The following is a 17,449-nucleotide window of genomic DNA, read 5'->3' on the forward strand; positions in this document are numbered from 1 at the left end:
GGTATCTACTTCTTTGCTCCCAAACACCTTTTAAAGCCTTTCTACAATTTCAGCCAAATTCAACATGAAGATGCTAAGTGTTATGAAAACCAGAGGTCATATAAAAGGGACTGCTAATCTTTGTCTGCTGGAGAGTGAGAAAAGACGGTGTGACTTCACCAGTTACACACTGCTTGACTTGCCACTCGGCTAATCCTTAACACAGGTGCCTGGTGAGCTTGCCAATGTGCACATCACTGGGAACCACCTCCATTTCAGTAGTGCCTGTGGGAACTGTGGAGTGCTGGAGCCTGTGTAGAGGGGAGGGGTGGGAAAAAGATGCGGAACACTAATCCATAGGTACCCAAGCTTAGTTAACCCTGTTCTTTCAAGAACAATATACTACATACACTTGGATGAAACCTGTCCATGATGGTACATAAACTACCATTGAGGATAAACAGAACATGCTACAAAAAGAAAAAACACAAAAAATTGGGATCAATGAAGCGTCACATGCTGGGAAAGGAACCCAGTCATGGTTCAAGACAACTGGAAAGTGACAAGCTCCTAACAAACCAGTTGTACAGCAGACGCCAGCTTTGCTGATGTGGGCAGCACATCATGAGGCCTAAGAGGCACCATCAGCAGGTCACGACTCCAGCAGGTGGTGTTCAGCTGGGTGAGATCCTCCACAGGAGAGCAAAGCGCTACCTGCCCGCGGCATTTTGCGAGCACGCAGCAGCGCAAGTGGACCCGACTGGCGAGTCCAGCCCTCGTTGTGGTGGAACCAGATGCAGCCATGGGCGCCACATGACCTGCACCACGCGCACCGGCCGTGAGACAAGGAGGTGCCTCCACGCTCTGTGGGGGGAGGAGGCTGGCCGGGTGCGGTGAGCGGGACAGGCCGTGCCGGCGCGGCGGCAGCTCGTGAGAGCGGGCTGAACGGAAAGGCCGCGCGGCGAAGCGGGGTCAGACCGCGCCGCTGGGGGGCGCTGCCAGGGCAGAGCGCGGGCGGCTCCCGGGGGGCGCGGGCGGTGCCGCCCCGCCCTCCGGCTCGCGCTGCCCTCGAGCGCCCCCGCTCGCAGCCGCCGGGCTCCCTCCCTCCCTCCCGCCCGCCGGCGGGGAGGGCGGCAGGCAGCGGGCAGGTGCGCGGCGGCTGCGGCGTGAGCCAGCGCCGGGGCCGTGTCTGCCCGCCACAGCCGCCGCCCCTCCTCGCTGGATGCCGCCGCCTTCCCGGCGTGAGCACCGGTTCCCTCCTGCCGCTGCTGCTGGCTTTCTCCTGCTCCTCCTCCGTTCCGTCCTCCCAGCGGCTCGGGAAGGCAGAGCCCTCGGGGGTGCCCGTCGGTGGGTGCGCGCCCCCGGCCCCTGCGCTCGCCTCCCCACCGCGGCAGCCGCAGCCCCGCTTAGCCCGGCCACCATGGCGTGCGGGAGGTAAGCGAGTTCCCTTCACCTCTCCTCCGCGGGTATCGCCCTCCCGCTGGCGCCGCACCTGCCCGGGAGCCCGCGGGTCCGCCTCCCGCCGGTCCTGAGCGGCTGCGGGTGAGGGGGATGGTGGGGGCCAGGTGTGTTTTCCTGGTGCCGGAGGAAAAGTTGCGGCCGGCTTTGGCGAAGCGACTCCGCATTGTGTTTGGGCGCGGGTGTTTCCCTGCGGGCGGCGGCGTGGCGGGTGTACTTCCGGGTTCGCACCTTTTTTCCCTTCGCCGCAGCTGCTCCGCGCCCTCTCCTCTGCCCTCGAGCAGCGCTGGAGCCCCCAGCCGCTGCAGCTGGTAGCTCGGCTGTCAGCACCTGAGCCGCTGCTCCTCTTCCAGGACGCGGGATAGGGAGTGCGGGGCCGCGCCGCACGTCAAACGCGAACAATAACAGTCGTAGTAAGGGAAGGATGAGGGGACGGAGCTCCCCCCTTCCCCTTCCACGCCACCGAGCGGGGCGCGAGAACTAGCGACCCGCCGAGACTCGCCTGCGCCGCGGCGGCGGCCGGGGCCGAGGTAACGGCTGGGCAGCGGCCGCGGGGACGGTGCAGGAGCCCGACGCCAGGGGGCGGCCGGAATCCGGCCGCCGGTGGCGGTAACCGGCCGGCGGGGCGGGCGGAGATCGACGCTGAGCTCCCGCGGCTCGCCGGGCGCAGCGGAAGGGGAGGCCGGAGAGGAGAGTGGACGGACGGCGGAATGGAACCCCCCCGGGCGGTGCGTCCGCCGTGAGGCGGCCGAGGAGCGGAGAATGGGGCCGCAGCGGTGCGCCCCGAAGGTCGTGGGGCTTGGCTGCCCTGTGGTAACTACCACCGAGGCGGAGGGAGGCAAAGGACCGGGGCGGGCACCGCTACCGGGTGTCACGCGCGGTGCTGTATGCGTGGTGCGGGGGGTTTTAACGTGAGCGGTGTCGGGGCCGCCATTTTGAATGGCTCCTTGCCGCGCCGCAGGGAGTGCGGGGTCGCAGCCGGCCGCCAGTCGCGGCCGCCCCGCGGAGCTGTGGGGAGAGGGCCGGAGCGGTGCGGGGAGTGCGCCCCGCCGCCGGGCGGGATTTGTGGGTAACGGTCACATGTAGCCTCACGGCTGGTCCTGAGGTGGAGTTGCCGGTGCCGACGGATCGCAGTGCGAGGGAGAACAAATAAAGTGCAGAAGTGCCTCCAAACGCCTCGTTTCTCCTTGTCTGTGTTCACGCCCGGGGGGAGCGGCGGCAGCGGAGTCGGTTTGGCCAGTGGGCGTTGTTGGGGGGGGGGGAGGGCGGCGGGGGTGCTGCCCGCGGCGCGCTGCCGCTGGTCCCGCACCGCTGCTGCCAGTGCCTTGGCGAGCGGTCCGCAGCTGAACGGCTTCCGCTTCACCCAGGTGCCGAGGTTGGGCTGCAGTAAATCGTACACTGGGGCAGACGAGCAGCTGGTAAAATAGTAAATTGAAAATAAGCGATCAGCGGCAGTGTGTGTAATCATTTTGCCCAAGCTATTAAAAAATACAAACCCGGAGTATCTGAATCTGCGAGCTCCAAGGTTAATTTTAAAGATCTCTTGGCTTTAACACCATGGAACTATGCATTTTAATACGATAATTTGATTAATTTACTTTTTTTCCTTTTACCAGTTATTACTTGTTAATGGCTGTGAGTAAATAATGCCATGATGTTCTTACAGTCATGGGATGAAATAGTAGTGTTCACTCTGATGCTAGTGTGTTTACACACTTCACGCTTTTCCCTTACATAACTAATGTTGCTGCTGTTTTTAAATAGGCCACACACAGGGCTGTTGCCTTCCCCCCATCTAATAGCCTGATTTGGAATGTCACATCTTGCATGGAAGCACTATTAATTATTGCAAGTATGGAGAAATGTCACAAGTCATCAGATACTAAAGAAATAATTATAGTTAAATTTGGGTTGTTTCATTTAAATACAGCTATATATAGTTTTAGTGGTATCTGTAATAGTGTGCTAAATGCAGGAGTGCATGTTTGATCTTAGATTGATACCTGTATGCTTTGTTTTACAAAACTAATTTATTTTTGAAACCACAGTAAAAAACACCTTAAAGCTTCACAGGATACAGCACTGACAAGTTTGTTTAGAAAACTATTTCTAAGATATGTAACTAAGCCATGGTTCTTTAAAGAATTCCCCCCCCCCGCTATAGAGTAGAAAGAATCAATATTGAATTAAATTATTACCTTAGTTATTAATACACCAGGAAGCCACGTTTCCTTTGCTGTGGTGAAACAAATCATATATGTAGTGGAAAAAGTAGCTATTACAGCTGATACTAGTCCTGTGTAGTAGTTACAAAAATGCAGCTGTACTAAAAACTCTGCTTGTGTGTGTATGACAATAGCTGTATTCTCTGTTTCTATAATACATTCTATAGAGGGCATGTGATGCCATTTCAGTTTTCAAAAACATTTAAAAAATAAAAATGTATTAGTTGTCATGTATTTATAAAATCAGAAGAGGAAAAATGGTGATAAATAAACGAAGGCAGTGACCTTAGACCCTGTCCGTCCTAGGCCTGAATGGCTATTGCCCAGGCCGCTGCTAGGATGCAGTGGCAGGTCATCAGCAGTGCTTCAGGTAGCACCCCCGAGCACAGAAGCGGGTTGTAAAGACCAAGCAGTTAAGATATTTCTGCCTGCTCTTTTAGTTCTTTCTCCCTTGACTGGCCAGTAGTGTTTCGTTAGAACCGCAGCTGAAGCTGAGCGCACGGGCGAGGTTCTGAGCGGGGTGCCGGGGCGAGAGGTGGTTCCCGGAGGAACCACGTTTACCTCCGCCAGCACCCTGCCTCCTCCTCCTCCCCCGGGCCGTCGTGCGACGGCGGCGGGTCCCGGGCAGCGGCCGCCGTGGGCGGTGGACGGGGGGGGTGCCGCGCCTCCGCTGCGCCGCTGGCCGGGGTGCTGAATCCCGCGGCCATCTTGGTGTCGGCGGGAGCCTGCGGCCCGGAGGTCCGGCCGGTCTGGGGCACGGCTGCGGGCTGCACTTGCGTCCTGTGCTCCGCTCGGGTGTGCTCGCGTCCTGCACGAGGGTTCACAGGGGGAAGTGGTGTGGCCAGAAGCCTTTGTGGAACCCGCGGTACCGCTCCGGTATTGAACGCCGGTAGTAAAACCAATGGCAGAAATACTGCAGTGTGCTCTTCTGCAGAAAGGGACCCTGACTGGAGAAAAGGGGTTTTTGTACACAACCCTTGAAGCGTAATGTTACCCATGTAAAATGGAAGTGCAGCCAAAACCAACTAGACAGGCACTTGCTATTTGCTGTTTTTAACCACAGGTTGAGTTCATGAAAGGGCATTCTGAAAGCTAATATCAAAACAGTGTGTCATCCGTGAGAACAAAATAACCGTTCCTAGTAAGGGGGCGGCTCAAGAAAAAACAGTTACTCATGAGCGGCAGCACCAACACAAACACCAGCTTTTTTCCCTTTCTTCCTCTCTCTAGGAAAAGACAGTGAATTTGGAAAGATGTGTGCTCTAGGAAATTTTTTCTCTCTAAATTCACATCAGTGTGCTTCAGCATCTCTAGTACATTAAAAAGAAAAAAAACCCCACAAGCTTTTTTTTCACCACAGAGACAAGTGTTCATTTTCTGTAATTGCACCCTGGGTGTTGCAAATGCAGTTGCGCAATAAAAAGCAAATATGCCACTCTGGATTGGTGTGTAGAGGCTAAAAAATAGACAAAAACAGCTTGGCGTGTTTCACATGGGAGGATAACAATTAAAAAAAATATACCGAGATTTTAACATTCTGCTTCTAAAAATAGAATAAGTTGATATGCAGAGTCTTCAAATTAAAGGTCAGAGGTGACAAACTGGGACAAAGGTCACGCAGCTCATTTTCAAGCAATCAGTTTCTAGTTTTTTCATGGTTGAACAAAAGCTTAATTATACAGAAAATCGAGGACTGTAATATTTAACTAGTCAACAGTAACAGAAATAGAGGTAGTTTTACACAATTCCCTCTTTCCTTGAATGTGGATGTATTGTGAAATTATTTGTGCTACTGGTAGGTCTGTCTAAATCTGTTTAAATACATTTTAAAATTCAACATCTAATAATCTACACTCTGTATTTAGTATTTGTACTTGAGAGCTAAGAGAGTGTGTAGCCATCTTCTGCTTTTTCAGTGATCTTGGGGAAAAAAAAAAAGGGGGGGGGTGTCTATCCTGATGATCCATACTATGATTTCACAGAAAGTTAAATTGCAGGTCCATGCAGTTTGGCATTCATGCACATACTTACTATTTCTAACAAAGTACCTTGCTTCCCCAAAATTCTACCTCCAGTCTGCAGGAGTGTGTGTGTCTCTGTGCAGCAGTTACACAGACCTAAAAGCTGACTCTTTCACGAGTGTATGGGATTATCATTTTATTTTGTTCAGTGTAGTCTTCTTTCACTAATTTAGATTCAGGGTTCTTAACATTTTGAAGGGATTGTTTCAATCTTTTTATATTAATAATATCACATTTACATTAGCCCATGTTGTCATAAATGTTCTGAAGGTATTTAAAAGATGTTCTGTAGCTAGCATTTGATACATATTTAGACCACACACAGTATTAGGATAATGCCCCCAAATTATACAGTTAAGATTTGTGTGTTCACTAGTATTTTTGTGTTGCATAGTAGGGTTTGCTTTTCTTTCAGACACTGTGTCTCCTGTACCTACTTCAAGTACTGATGTGTGCACTGATTTTAAAAATATTTTAATTTTTAAGAGATTGTGAAATTTTGGTTATATATGACTGGTGTTCCTGTGTATTATTTTCTGTTTGAATGAATGACATATCTTCACTAAAGTTTATGGGGAAAAAATGACAATTGCATTAGTTTATTTGTTGTTTTTTTTTAAGTAGTGACGTAGTCAGAAGGTATAACATAGAGGACTGCTGTCCTGCTGAAATGAGAAAAATGTCATACCTCCTGCATTATTCAGGAAAAGTGAATATAGATGTTTAATGAGTGTTTAATTGGTGTTATATGAGTCTTGTATAGACACTCTGTTGTTTTAATTTTATAACCTTTGTTTTGTTTTAATCCACAATATACATAGCAGTATTTGGTGAGCATGTTATGAAATACAAGTGATTAAAAAAAAATCCATTTTTATTACTTACAAGTAATAAGTCAGTGATTTAAAAAAAAAAAAAAAAGACCCAAGCCAAGAAAGAACATTCTGTGTTTTGTAGGTAAACGGCATGTACAAATAAAACAAAAATTCTACGCAAAGGGAAGGTTATGTGAAAAATGTGTAAATTCCATGAAGACAAGTATTAGTTTAATGTAAAACATCTCAGGAAAGAGATCTGAGCAAACCATACTACAGTTGTTATAAAACCAAAAATCTATAGAACATATATGTATTTTTAATAAAACTTGCTGTAGTGCCATCATTTTTGAGGGGATGATGTTAAAGTCTTAATTGGTTAGAGTATTTTTATAAACAAAAGTTGGAAATTACACATTTGTTTACAAGATTTAATCTTGGTTTAATAATGGTTTTGCATTGAGGAAAAAGCGTGTACAATTCTGGATTAAAAATAGAACATCTCTACATTGAATGAGAACAATACGCATACAATTTAGTGTAATCAGGAGCAAGGAGAAAAATTTTACTCTTCTTTAAACTAAAAACTTAAATACTGAATTTGCCTTTTGCCATAATGGCCTTTAACAAGTATCTTTTCAGGGCTTCATTTTTGTTTTGTTTGCAAATAGTTCTCAAGTGGGGAAATAAAATCTTACTCTATACTTTCTTACAGAAATAACTAAAATCAGTGATCAAGCTCTGAAAAATATGCTGATCTAACTATGATTTAAGAATTGTGGCTTTAAAAGTTTTTTTCTTTACAAAATACTGAAATCAATTAATTTAAAAAATAAAAAGAAAAAATGTCTGAAAACAAATGTAAGATCACAAGGTAGTTTTCTCATTGTTTCATTTCCTGCATGGCAAATCAGTGTGTGGAATTTCAATGTACCCATGCTAACAGTAAACTTGGAACAAAATACTTTAAATACTAAGGAAGCAGAAAAACTGTACTAGTAGGCGGTGGTGTGTTTCACTTTGAAATTCTGTATTTAAAAAAAATAATCTTTGAATCTTACAAAATACTGTTTAAAAAATACTTATTTCACACTGCTTTTTATTAAATCATTATCATAGTTGCTTAATATATGTACATTCAAATGCAGACTATGTGAAATTGCAGGTTATACTAAATCAAGTGCACTAAATATGAGAATTGTGTATACCTAATTTCAGCCCTTAAAACAAAAATAATTTTGTTCCTTAAGTACATATTATTAAAGTTTGAATCTGAATAGTTTTAAATGCTAAAATAATGTAAATATTAATGTAATAGTAACATTTCACTTTTAAAGAGAAACTTTGATCCAATTTAAATAGCTGGCAGGCTTTCATTGACTGATTTTCATAATGTGGGGCTTATTACTCCCTTTCATCTCCCACAAGAATCAGATTCGTAACAACAGTGGAAGCACATTTTACCTTTGTCTCTTCCTGTTCTCACTGTAGTCAAATGACAGTCTCACATGCAGTTAAAAGGTGCATAACAGGATGTTTGATACTCAAGAATGTGTACTATATTTCTAAAAAACTAGGGTTTGCTTAGCCCCTTTTTGGATCTCTGGAAAGCATACGTGGACAATTGCCCAGCTATTTTATTTACTTCTAACTAATTACCTCCTTCAGATGAATGACAAAATTGGGTGAAATTAGTAAAGAAAGATTGAATTATAACTTGCTATTTCTTCAATTAATTTTCTTGGATCAGTATTCTTTTAATGTTTTGGCATCTCACACATGCTTTTATCTTCAGTTGATAGAAAAATATTTTCATGGTGTAAGAAGAAAGGTATGGAAGAAAAGTAAAAAAAAATTATGGATACACTAAGAATAGCATCGTAAAAGCTTTCAATTCCTGCCCCACCCCCACCCTGGTATTACAGAAGGTCATTGACACCTGAGTGCACAATTTCAGGAAATTTTAATTTGCCACCTTTATTGATTTCAAACTAACTATATTCTACTGAATAAAACAAAAAGGAAAAAAGAGAATCAAAACAATGAAAACATCTCAGAAGGAAAACCATTATTTACAATTGTACATTAATTGTACATCCATGTAAATAATCTTAGCTTAATTCAGAGTATGGGAAAACAATAATTTGTTATGTTTGAAATCAAAATACTGTGTGCATAGTGCTTCTACCAGCAGTCAAGAACTGCAAACAAGAATAAAGCATTAGGTAGTTTTTACTCACTGGTTCAAAAGATATATGGCAAAGTTTGTTAATTGCAAAATGCATTTTCTCAGTTAATATATGTGACCAATGTATGTGTATAAATTTAAAAAGCTGATGTTTTATGTTTGGGTTCTATACACGGAGTTTTAAAATTTTGTGTATACTTGTCAACATTCATCTCTTTATGTCTTCACTACTGATAAGCAGAAGAGTTCCTTTAACATCAGAATGTTCTTCCCAATTCCCTTGCATCACTGTCATACCTGTTTGTTACAAAATAAATAGCTCTTCCGCACTCTAATTGTACTTACAATATCCAGAATTCTTTCAAAAAATACTGCTGGCTTTACTCTGTGGAACCAGTCAGCGTCTGGCTGCTACTGAAATAAACAGGTTTAATTTTTCAATTTTTTTTTGGAGTAAAGCATATGACGTATTTAAATGGGGTAACTATGTATGTCTGCTTTACATTCACCCAAGCAAATTATGTTTCTGAATCTTTTTGGCAGCAAACTTGCTTAAGTGAATGAAATCAAAACAATACTTACCAAAGAGAATTATTTTCTTTTTAAATAGGTATTTTTATTTTACACTGAAAAGTAAGTTGTCAGAAATAACATATATAAGGTATTAAGTGAATTACAGAATGTGCTACCTATAAGGAAAGGTAGATTACTTTTGTTGGTGGGTCTTTACTGATACTACTGATACTACTCTCTTCATTGTATTTCCTATCCTGTAGTAATTCCATGTGGTGTTCTGTTGCATTATTTTTTGTGCTTACTGTTACAGTAGCCTTCCACATGCCATGAATACATAGTTAAAAAAACAACTGCTTTCAAATCAAGTAACTTTTTCTGTAAAAACCTCTTACTCTCTAGTACATTAAGTCCTAAGGATTGTTTGGTTTTGTTTTTTTTGGGGGGGGTTTTTTTTTGCATTCAGGTAAATTCCAAGATAGTTTCAGAACTTAAACACCAAAAAACACTTAATCTGTTTTGTACAGCATATGAGGCATAGGAGGGTTCACCATGAGCTATTTCAGATCCCAGACCTGCTTGCATTTAAGTCAGGGGCTGTTTACTTACAGCTTTTGGTAGGATGCAGTAAAATACAAGCCAATTAGTTTCTCATTTAAACTATTTAAATTGGAATGTTCTTCTGACATCCCTTGTGCCAAGTTTTGTGTATTGTATCGGGAAGCTGTTCATAATAACTTTATGAAAAAAATGACATCCCTTTTCTACTTAATAATCTGGTATGTTTATTTGTCACTCAAATATGTAATGCTTACAAACATGTTACGCAATGCGATACTGGAAACTATTAACTTGAACTTGTGCTGTTTCTGATATAATTTTTAAGAACCACAGTTTTCCCCTTTGAGTCCCGACCTTGCTCCCCACTTATTTTTAATCCCTTCATAAACTAAAGCAGACTACGTGCCAAAGCCAAGAACGTATCCTTTACTCTATGCTTGCATATTTCATTATGTTGCATAAATAATGCAAGTAAATCTGAAAGACACAAAAGGCACATAGCTACAGGTTGGCAAAACAAAGCAGCAGACAGAAGAGAATGGGCTTCAGTGCTTGAAGGTGTAAAAGCAAAGCTAGGTTTTAATACAAGGCAAAAAAGTCCACACAATTCCAGTGTAAAACTTAAGTTACTACAGAAGAAGAACTGGCAAGAAGAAGAGCTTGCCAGTGTTGTTGCACTGAAAAGATTGTACCATCCCCTTTTCCAATTCCTGGTGTTTGAAAGGATTCAGGGTAACTGGCTGTAGGAGAAAAGAAGTTAAGAAAAATTCAATTCTAATTTATCTTTGGTGATTCTTCTGGCTTTGTTCACTCCTAGTAGAATATCCTGTTTTTTTAGTAAGAGAGGAGGATAACTGTCAGGATGTGCTCTTAAATTTTAAGAACTCATCTCAGTTTTCTTTAAAAGAGAATTTGATTTATATCTAAACAGGAGAATAATGCAATTCGTTGTTGATTTTGTGTGGGTTTTAATTAAAGTAGATTATTCAAAAGACAATAGAAGGTGACAAGAGGAGAGGCTTGTAGCAGGTGAGTTTGTGCATGCTCCTATCTGTTTATCTCTCATTGATTAACAAACTGGACAGCCTAAGCAACAAGTCTGCTGCAAAACCAAGGTCTTTTCCTTCATGCTTCCTACTATCTCTGTCACTCATTTTGTGTGTGATACCCTTATTGGCATTATACAAAATTAGCCAGGTCTTGCTCAAGTAGATCAAAAGTACACCTTTCATGTAGCTTCGATCAAGTCACACATCTGTATTTTTATGACTGTTTTTGTTCAGATTGAGGCTTAGAATTTATTATTATTACATATTATGCTCTGCAGTTTTATAACTGATATAAAGCATTTCTCTAGTGATATAATAAATTAGCGTTGAGTTACATGGAAGAGGCCTGAAGAATCATTTGGGTTTGTTTTTTAATCGCATACAAGGTATGACTGTTTATTTTGTACATTTTAAGTGTAGTAAAGACAACTCACTAGTTCTTAGGTTACCTACTGCAATTAAATATTGATAAAGGAAACAAACAGCTTGCAATATCGTGCAAATCTGTGTTTTTCCTTTCTGCTGTCATCAACTGCATTTTCATAAGAGACTAATGAAAGAGGGAGTCCCTTTATGGATGCTTGGGGGTAGGGGGGGAAATAAAAAATCAGTGGCTGATTTTTATCTAATGCCTTGGTTATCTCACTGTGGTTCTGATGAGCTAGGTAAGACTGAAACAGTTAATAAGTTTACAGGTCACTTCACAGAGTCAATGCCCTGGCATTTTATGGCCTCCTAATGAGCCGTTAAACTGGAAAAGAGGTAATTAAATATGGTACTCTGGTACAATGTACACAGTACTGACTCCAGCTTTCTGATTTTAGGTTCCTCAGAAGACGATGAAGTCATTCAAGAAGGTCTCCTCAGGCTCAGGTCAGTCTTTATAGCATCTTCCTGGATGACTTTGTATGTATAAAACTTTGTTATTGCAGCACTTTTGTCCCACCGGCTCTAATGAATTCTTGGGGAAGGGTGAGCTGCGGTGCACAGGCTTGAGTTCTTGCTTGACTCAGTTTCTGTAAGACAAATAAACAATTATATAATGAAAGTTTATTTACAGTAACCCACCATCAGATACCTGCTGTAAGCCGTAAGAGCACTCGCGTCTTTCAGAACGCTGTTGGAGCACCTCTACAACATGCCATATGTACCGATGGCCATATACATCTCAGTCCCCGACTAAAATTTTACGCCCTTGAGTTATTTTCATGCCTCTGCCAAGTTACAGCTCCAGTGGGGCGTTACCGCCGCGCAGCCCCCGCCCCGATCGAGACCGCTTCCCTGAAGCTTAGCCCAGTCAACAGCGATGCCGGCCTGGCTCTGCCCGGCCCTGCCCTGCGCTTCCCTGCCCAGGCACCGGCGTGACCGCCCGCGGCGGCGCATGCGCGAGGTGGCGGACAGGGGGCGCGGAGCTCCCCGCGGAGCAGCGCTGCCTGCCCGAGGGAGGGGCGTTCATGCTAGGCATACGTGCATGCCATCCGTGCCCCGGCTCCCGTATGACGGGAGGCGCTCGCTGAGGCGGCAGATATCCCGGACCTCACGTTTTACCTGCGTGTTGGGGCGGGAGAAGCTCCCCGTGCTACCGGCCGGCCGTGCGGCGGGCGAGAGCGCCTGAGCGGGGAAGATGTGCGCTCTGCGGGGACACGCACACCGGGAACCGACTCGCCCGCTTGTCCTGCGCCTACATGGCGGGAGGCGAAGCGGTGATCGAGTCGGCCGCCAGCGCGGTTACTTCGTGCGACCTGTCCCCTTGGCAAGAGCCGGTTTCCGCTGCAGTTTTAGCCCTGTCAGACGGGCTCCCACGACGATTAGGTAGAGCCTCCTTAAATCCGCCGGGGAAGCGGTCGCTATCAGTTGCAAATCCACAGCTGAGAGACTGTTAACGTACTTGAGACCACACGCTGTAGCTGAGCTCTCGGAGTGGTGCCCTCCCGCGTTCACTTGCCCTCGGATCCCGCGCGGGGTTAGAACCGTTTCGAGTATATTACAAATACCCCTGGCCGGCCGCCGGCGTTGCCGGCAAGTACCCGCGGGAGGCACGGTGGACCGCGCAAGAGGGCTGCACGGCACCGACAGCCTCCGCGTTCCATTTCCACGGAGAATATCAGGAAAGCGCGTCTTGGAAACCGCGCTTTGGCCGTCAATTAAAGTAGCGGTGCCGGTAAACCGCGGCGGGATCCCGCAGCGAGGGCCGCCCCATCTGCCTGAGCGGAGCCGCGCGCTGCGCCTACCTCAGGAGTAACGGCTGAGGCGCGCGGGGGCAGCCGTTGGGGGGCGGGGGGCGTCCCAACGGCTCCAGTCGGCGGGCGGGGTGTGTGAGAGAGAGATAGGGGCGCCCGCTGCGCCTTAGAACGGTGATTCCCGAAAAGAGCCGTCGGCCGGGACGGGGCGGTGCGAAGGCACCGTTGTAACACCGGTAACCACACTCCCCAGATGCACGTCGAGCAAATCCAGTCCCTAGTCAGGGGAAGCGCGCAGCGGGGTCGGAACTGTCTCCTTTGAAAATATCTTCAAATAATCCTGCGGAAATAATACTGAGGGTAACAAGCGTGAAACAGGGAAAAAGGGAGAACCGGGCGGTGGCAGGGCATGACCGACCCTGCTCCCCGAAATGTGCGGGAGGGCGCGTTGTCACATTCCCCACATTTTATGACGTGTCGCACAACGGAACGAGGGCGAAGCTCAGCGCCGGGGGAGGGTCGCGGGGACGGAACCGCCGCGCCCGCGGGCACTGATAGCGGCCTCGCTCCCGGTGGGTGCCCGGTTTTCCCCCTCGTCGGCGCCCCAGGGGGCGAGGAGCGATCGGAAGCGGCCTCCCCGGGCAGGGGCGATCCGCGCCCTCGAGCCGGGCGCTTCGCGGCGACGGAAAGTGAAGGCGGGTTTGGCGCCCAAACTGTAGGTGAGAGGATTTTGGCGGGAACGCTGAGCAGAGACCCCTGTCCTGAAGAAGCAGCCGGAAAGCCCCCTTTGCCTCCCGCCCGCCCTCCCTCCACTTTGGGAAGAGCCCATTTCGATAGAAAACGTGTAGGAAGTACGACGGGCTTCCCATGCAGTCAAACGTCAGCGGGAGCGGCCCACGCGGGCCGGCGCGGTCCTGCGTGGGGCTCCCGCGGCGTAACGCCACCAACTGAAGGAGGGGTAGTGGGGGGGGAATCAGAGTGTCTCCAGCGGCTTTCCTGCGCGTTCTGCCAGCCCGCCGGCGAGAAACGCTGTTCTTTGAAATGGGAAGTCGGGGCAGCACCCTGAGCTCTGCTTTCAAGTGTAAAAAACGCATTTTGTTTCAAATGCACGCAGGTCGGTCGTTTGGTTGGCTCCCCCCCGCCCCCTCCCGTTTTGTTTTCTATGGAAGTGGTGGGTTTTTGTTTTCTTGTTTCGTTTTGGGAAACAGAACAAACTAGAGTTAAGACAGAAGTTTTAGGAAGGTGACAGGAAATTCAACACCACTGGGTTTGGTTACATAGTTTCAAGTGAGTCTTTACCGTGCATTTAAAAACACAAGGATTCCAGCTGCCTACAACTGTCTTCACCAAAATTAGCATCTCTTTAAAGAAAATATAGAAATATATTTTTTAATATGTGAACTATTAACCATTTAACTATTTTTTTCAAGAGCTGGCTTGTTCTGTAGGGCTTTTCCCCGTCTTTATTCTCTTGGCTCCCCCCCCACGCCCCCGCCCCCCCATCCTTTGCAAATGAATTTTGGAAAAGGGTGTTAGTGGGTTGGGTTCTTTTTTCTTTTCTTTCTTTTTTTTTTTTTTCTTTCTTTTTTTTCTTCCCGAAGAGTTCCCAGCTGGCAACAGCTCTCTACCTTCCACAAAACTTGAAAGGCTGATGTCCCTTGCAGGAAATGAATGAGTCGATAACATCTGACACCAGTGACCAGTCCAGTGACCCCAACCTTAATTCCACTAATACTGGAGGCCTGAAAATTTCAGTAAAAACCCACTGCAAATCTCCCCATCGGCCCCCCATTTTACAAAATCTGTATTTATTTTGCAATGTAAGAAATACTTTGCAACAAATATCTTTACATTCATTTATGTGCACAGTTTGTAGTCTTTCATTTATTCATCAAAGAACATATACTGAATTTTAACATAAATTTGCTCACAAGACATTTAGTTCATTTAATAAACTTAAGCAACTCGTTTGTATCTGCTTAACAGTATTCTTGCCTCTAAGAAATTTATATACCAAATGTCGGTAAAATAACTCAATCTGAGAAAAAAAAAATAAAAACAAAAAAACAAACAACAAAACCAACCCGAAGACTTTTAAAACCTTATAAACCAGACTGCTTTCTGTCTTTTGGGAGGGAAGGGGCAGAGCGAGCTTGTGTTTAATAAACGTGCCATTCTGCTACAAGAAATGTAGCCTTGGGCACTTCAAATAAGTGCTGTAAACTTTTTTTTTTTTTTCATTATTATTATTTCTTTTCTTTCGGTAACCTTTATTTGTTGTTCATATCTGAGTTTTCAGCGTGTTAAAATCTCGTACATTTATTATATATTAGATATCGTCCCGGTCATAAGATCCAAGCATATAAAATTACTGGTGATTTAATATTGTAAAATAATCGCTATTGTCGAGGGGGGGAGGGAGGTTACAAGCAAAAAGAAGTGGTGTGTTTCACTAATGCGTAAGGCAGGTCAGTGTAGGAAGTCGACCTCCACTGTTGAAATAACCTATAGGAAATTTACGGTTGAAGACTGCAAAGGAATTTCAGGACTTAAAGCTTCTGCTCCACTTGCCAGGCTGGTCATATTCCTACGCTTTTGCCCACTCTCTTTTCTTCCTATCAGTCAGGCTGAGCACCTGGGTGTTTCACACAGGAGTGAGGGGCTGGCAGGGGAATTTACGCTTTCCCAAAAGGCAACAAAAGGAGTAAACAGGCCCTGGGGGGCCAAGGCGCCCCCCGTAATTGGGCAGACTGATGGACGCCACTTGCCAAACAACAGCAAGTGCCTTGCAAATGCATAACCCCTTGTGCTCAGGTTCTTCGCGGATCCGTTTGGGCTTTGGCTTTTGTTTGTGTGTGTCCTTGGTATAAAAGAGGGTGCCGGGGCAGGGAGAGATTTTAATATGAAAGAATAGAACCCAGGTTTTAACAAGGTTTGGGCAACGTTTAAAGGTTGTACTATACTGGAGTAAAGTCAGGTTACATGCGAGGAGGTGGAGGTGAGGACAGAAGAGGCAAATGTGATGTTTTCATGCCTTCATCCGTACCTTTACACATAAGGAGATAGAGAAAATGAAAAATAAAACGGAATCTCACCTAATTAGGGCTTAGTTGGGTTTTTTGTTTGTTTGTTTGCTTTTTTTTTTTTTTTTTACGTTTCTGAAAATACTTTTTAAAACAAGCTTTTGGCCGAAGAGCAGCACTAGCGAGGGCGTGCTTGGGGGCCGGCACCCCGTACTGGGGCGAGCCGAGGGGCAGCGCCGTGGTAACGGGGGCGGTTACCAAGCCCGTTCCATGGCACGCGCTTCTTATCCGAGTTGGATCCCCCCTCCCGTTGGCAGTGAAGACTTAAACCAGCAATCCCCAGTCAGCACTATTCTCCCCACTTTGTCTTTTTCCTCTGTTTTGGTTTGGTTTTGTGTGGTTTTGTTTTTTTTTTTTTGTTGTTGTTGTTTTTTGGTTTGTTTTTTTTTTTGCCTTCCTCCTCTCCAGCAACACATTTTCTATCAGTCCTCCTCTCTCCTCATCGCTGCTGATAGAGGTTCACTCCAATGAAAGCTGGGTTCTTATTTAGGAAGTCATTAATCACATCCCCTCCCCCGGAAAGAGATGGCGGAGAAACCTGTGAAGTACAATTCCTCGCCCCATCCCCCTCCAGAAATGGTTTGAAACGCCAAACCTCCGCGCTTTCTGAGCCATATTAAGGTGATTCCGCCTTTACGGCGCGCTTTTGATTTAAATGGGGGTAAGGGATGCGCAGCACAACCACCTCCCCGCGTACTTCAGCGCACGTCTGCGCACACGCGTGTACCTCATCTGTAGGCGCCTTGCATCCTTGTGTATGCCCCCCCCAGCCCCCCTGGCCGCCCGCCCCTGCGGGTGTGCGCTGTTCCCAGGGCTCTTCCTACGTATTTGTGCGCGCACGGGAGAGCAGAAACCCCAGAGTCATACGTCATCTCGGTTTCCCGTACGGACGCGTGCAGATTAGCTGTCGAAAAGGGGAAAAAAAAAAAAAAAAAAAAAGAAAAAAGGGCGCATTAGAAATTTTTTGTTCATTCATAAATTATTTCGGTGTGTTAGCCTCGTTGAAATGGCGATTGGCTGCTCCTGCCTCCTGCCAACCCCTTAAGGATCCGATGTGAAATTAGTAGCAAGAAAGCATGTAATTGAGCGAGTCACGTGTGCGCAGGGGGCCAGAAACGGAGCGAGAGAGAAGGGGAAAAAATCAAAAGAGGGAAAGCACATTAGACCATGCGAGCTAAATTTGCGATCGTTCAAAATCAGGATGTTAGATTAATGCAGAAGACCACTTCGATCCACAGGGAAAGTTTTCATCTCACGAGTTTGGAGCAGAGGGCCCGTGGGGCAACATGGCCGAAGGTTAATTTTCTTTTTCTATTGTTTTACTATGATTTTCGCTCGCTCTCTCTCTCTCCCCCCTCTTCCTACCCCCCCCTCCCT

At 46.0% G+C, this 17,449-nt stretch overlaps 1 protein-coding gene across 8 annotated transcripts in view; it reads left to right on the top strand.

The window, feature by feature from the left end:
* The first annotated feature begins 1,280 nt into the window (after window positions 1-1,280).
* The window catches only part of LIN28B (lin-28 homolog B), a 98,184-nt gene continuing 82,015 nt past the window's right edge, over window positions 1,281-17,449 (top strand). For 4 of the 8 annotated variants that reach the window (XM_061366735.1, XM_061366737.1, XM_061366738.1 and 1 more), the window contains exon 1: window positions 12,149-13,708. In XM_061366735.1, the coding sequence (XP_061222719.1) occupies window positions 13,399-13,708 (310 nt within the window). In that variant the 5' untranslated portion in view covers window positions 12,149-13,398. Of the gene's footprint in view, window positions 1,414-11,633; window positions 11,683-12,148; window positions 13,709-16,844; window positions 17,369-17,449 lie in introns of those variants that run through there. The other 4 variants (XM_061366739.1, XM_061366740.1, XM_061366743.1 and 1 more) reach the window with 3 other exon arrangements.

This window comes from Neopsephotus bourkii, unplaced genomic scaffold (genome assembly GCF_033783945.1).
Source record: "Neopsephotus bourkii isolate Nb327-2 ecotype Australia unplaced genomic scaffold, CSIRO-AGI_Nbou_v1 NB_1358, whole genome shotgun sequence".
NCBI classification, from domain to species: Eukaryota; Metazoa; Chordata; class Aves; order Psittaciformes; family Psittacidae; genus Neopsephotus; species Neopsephotus bourkii.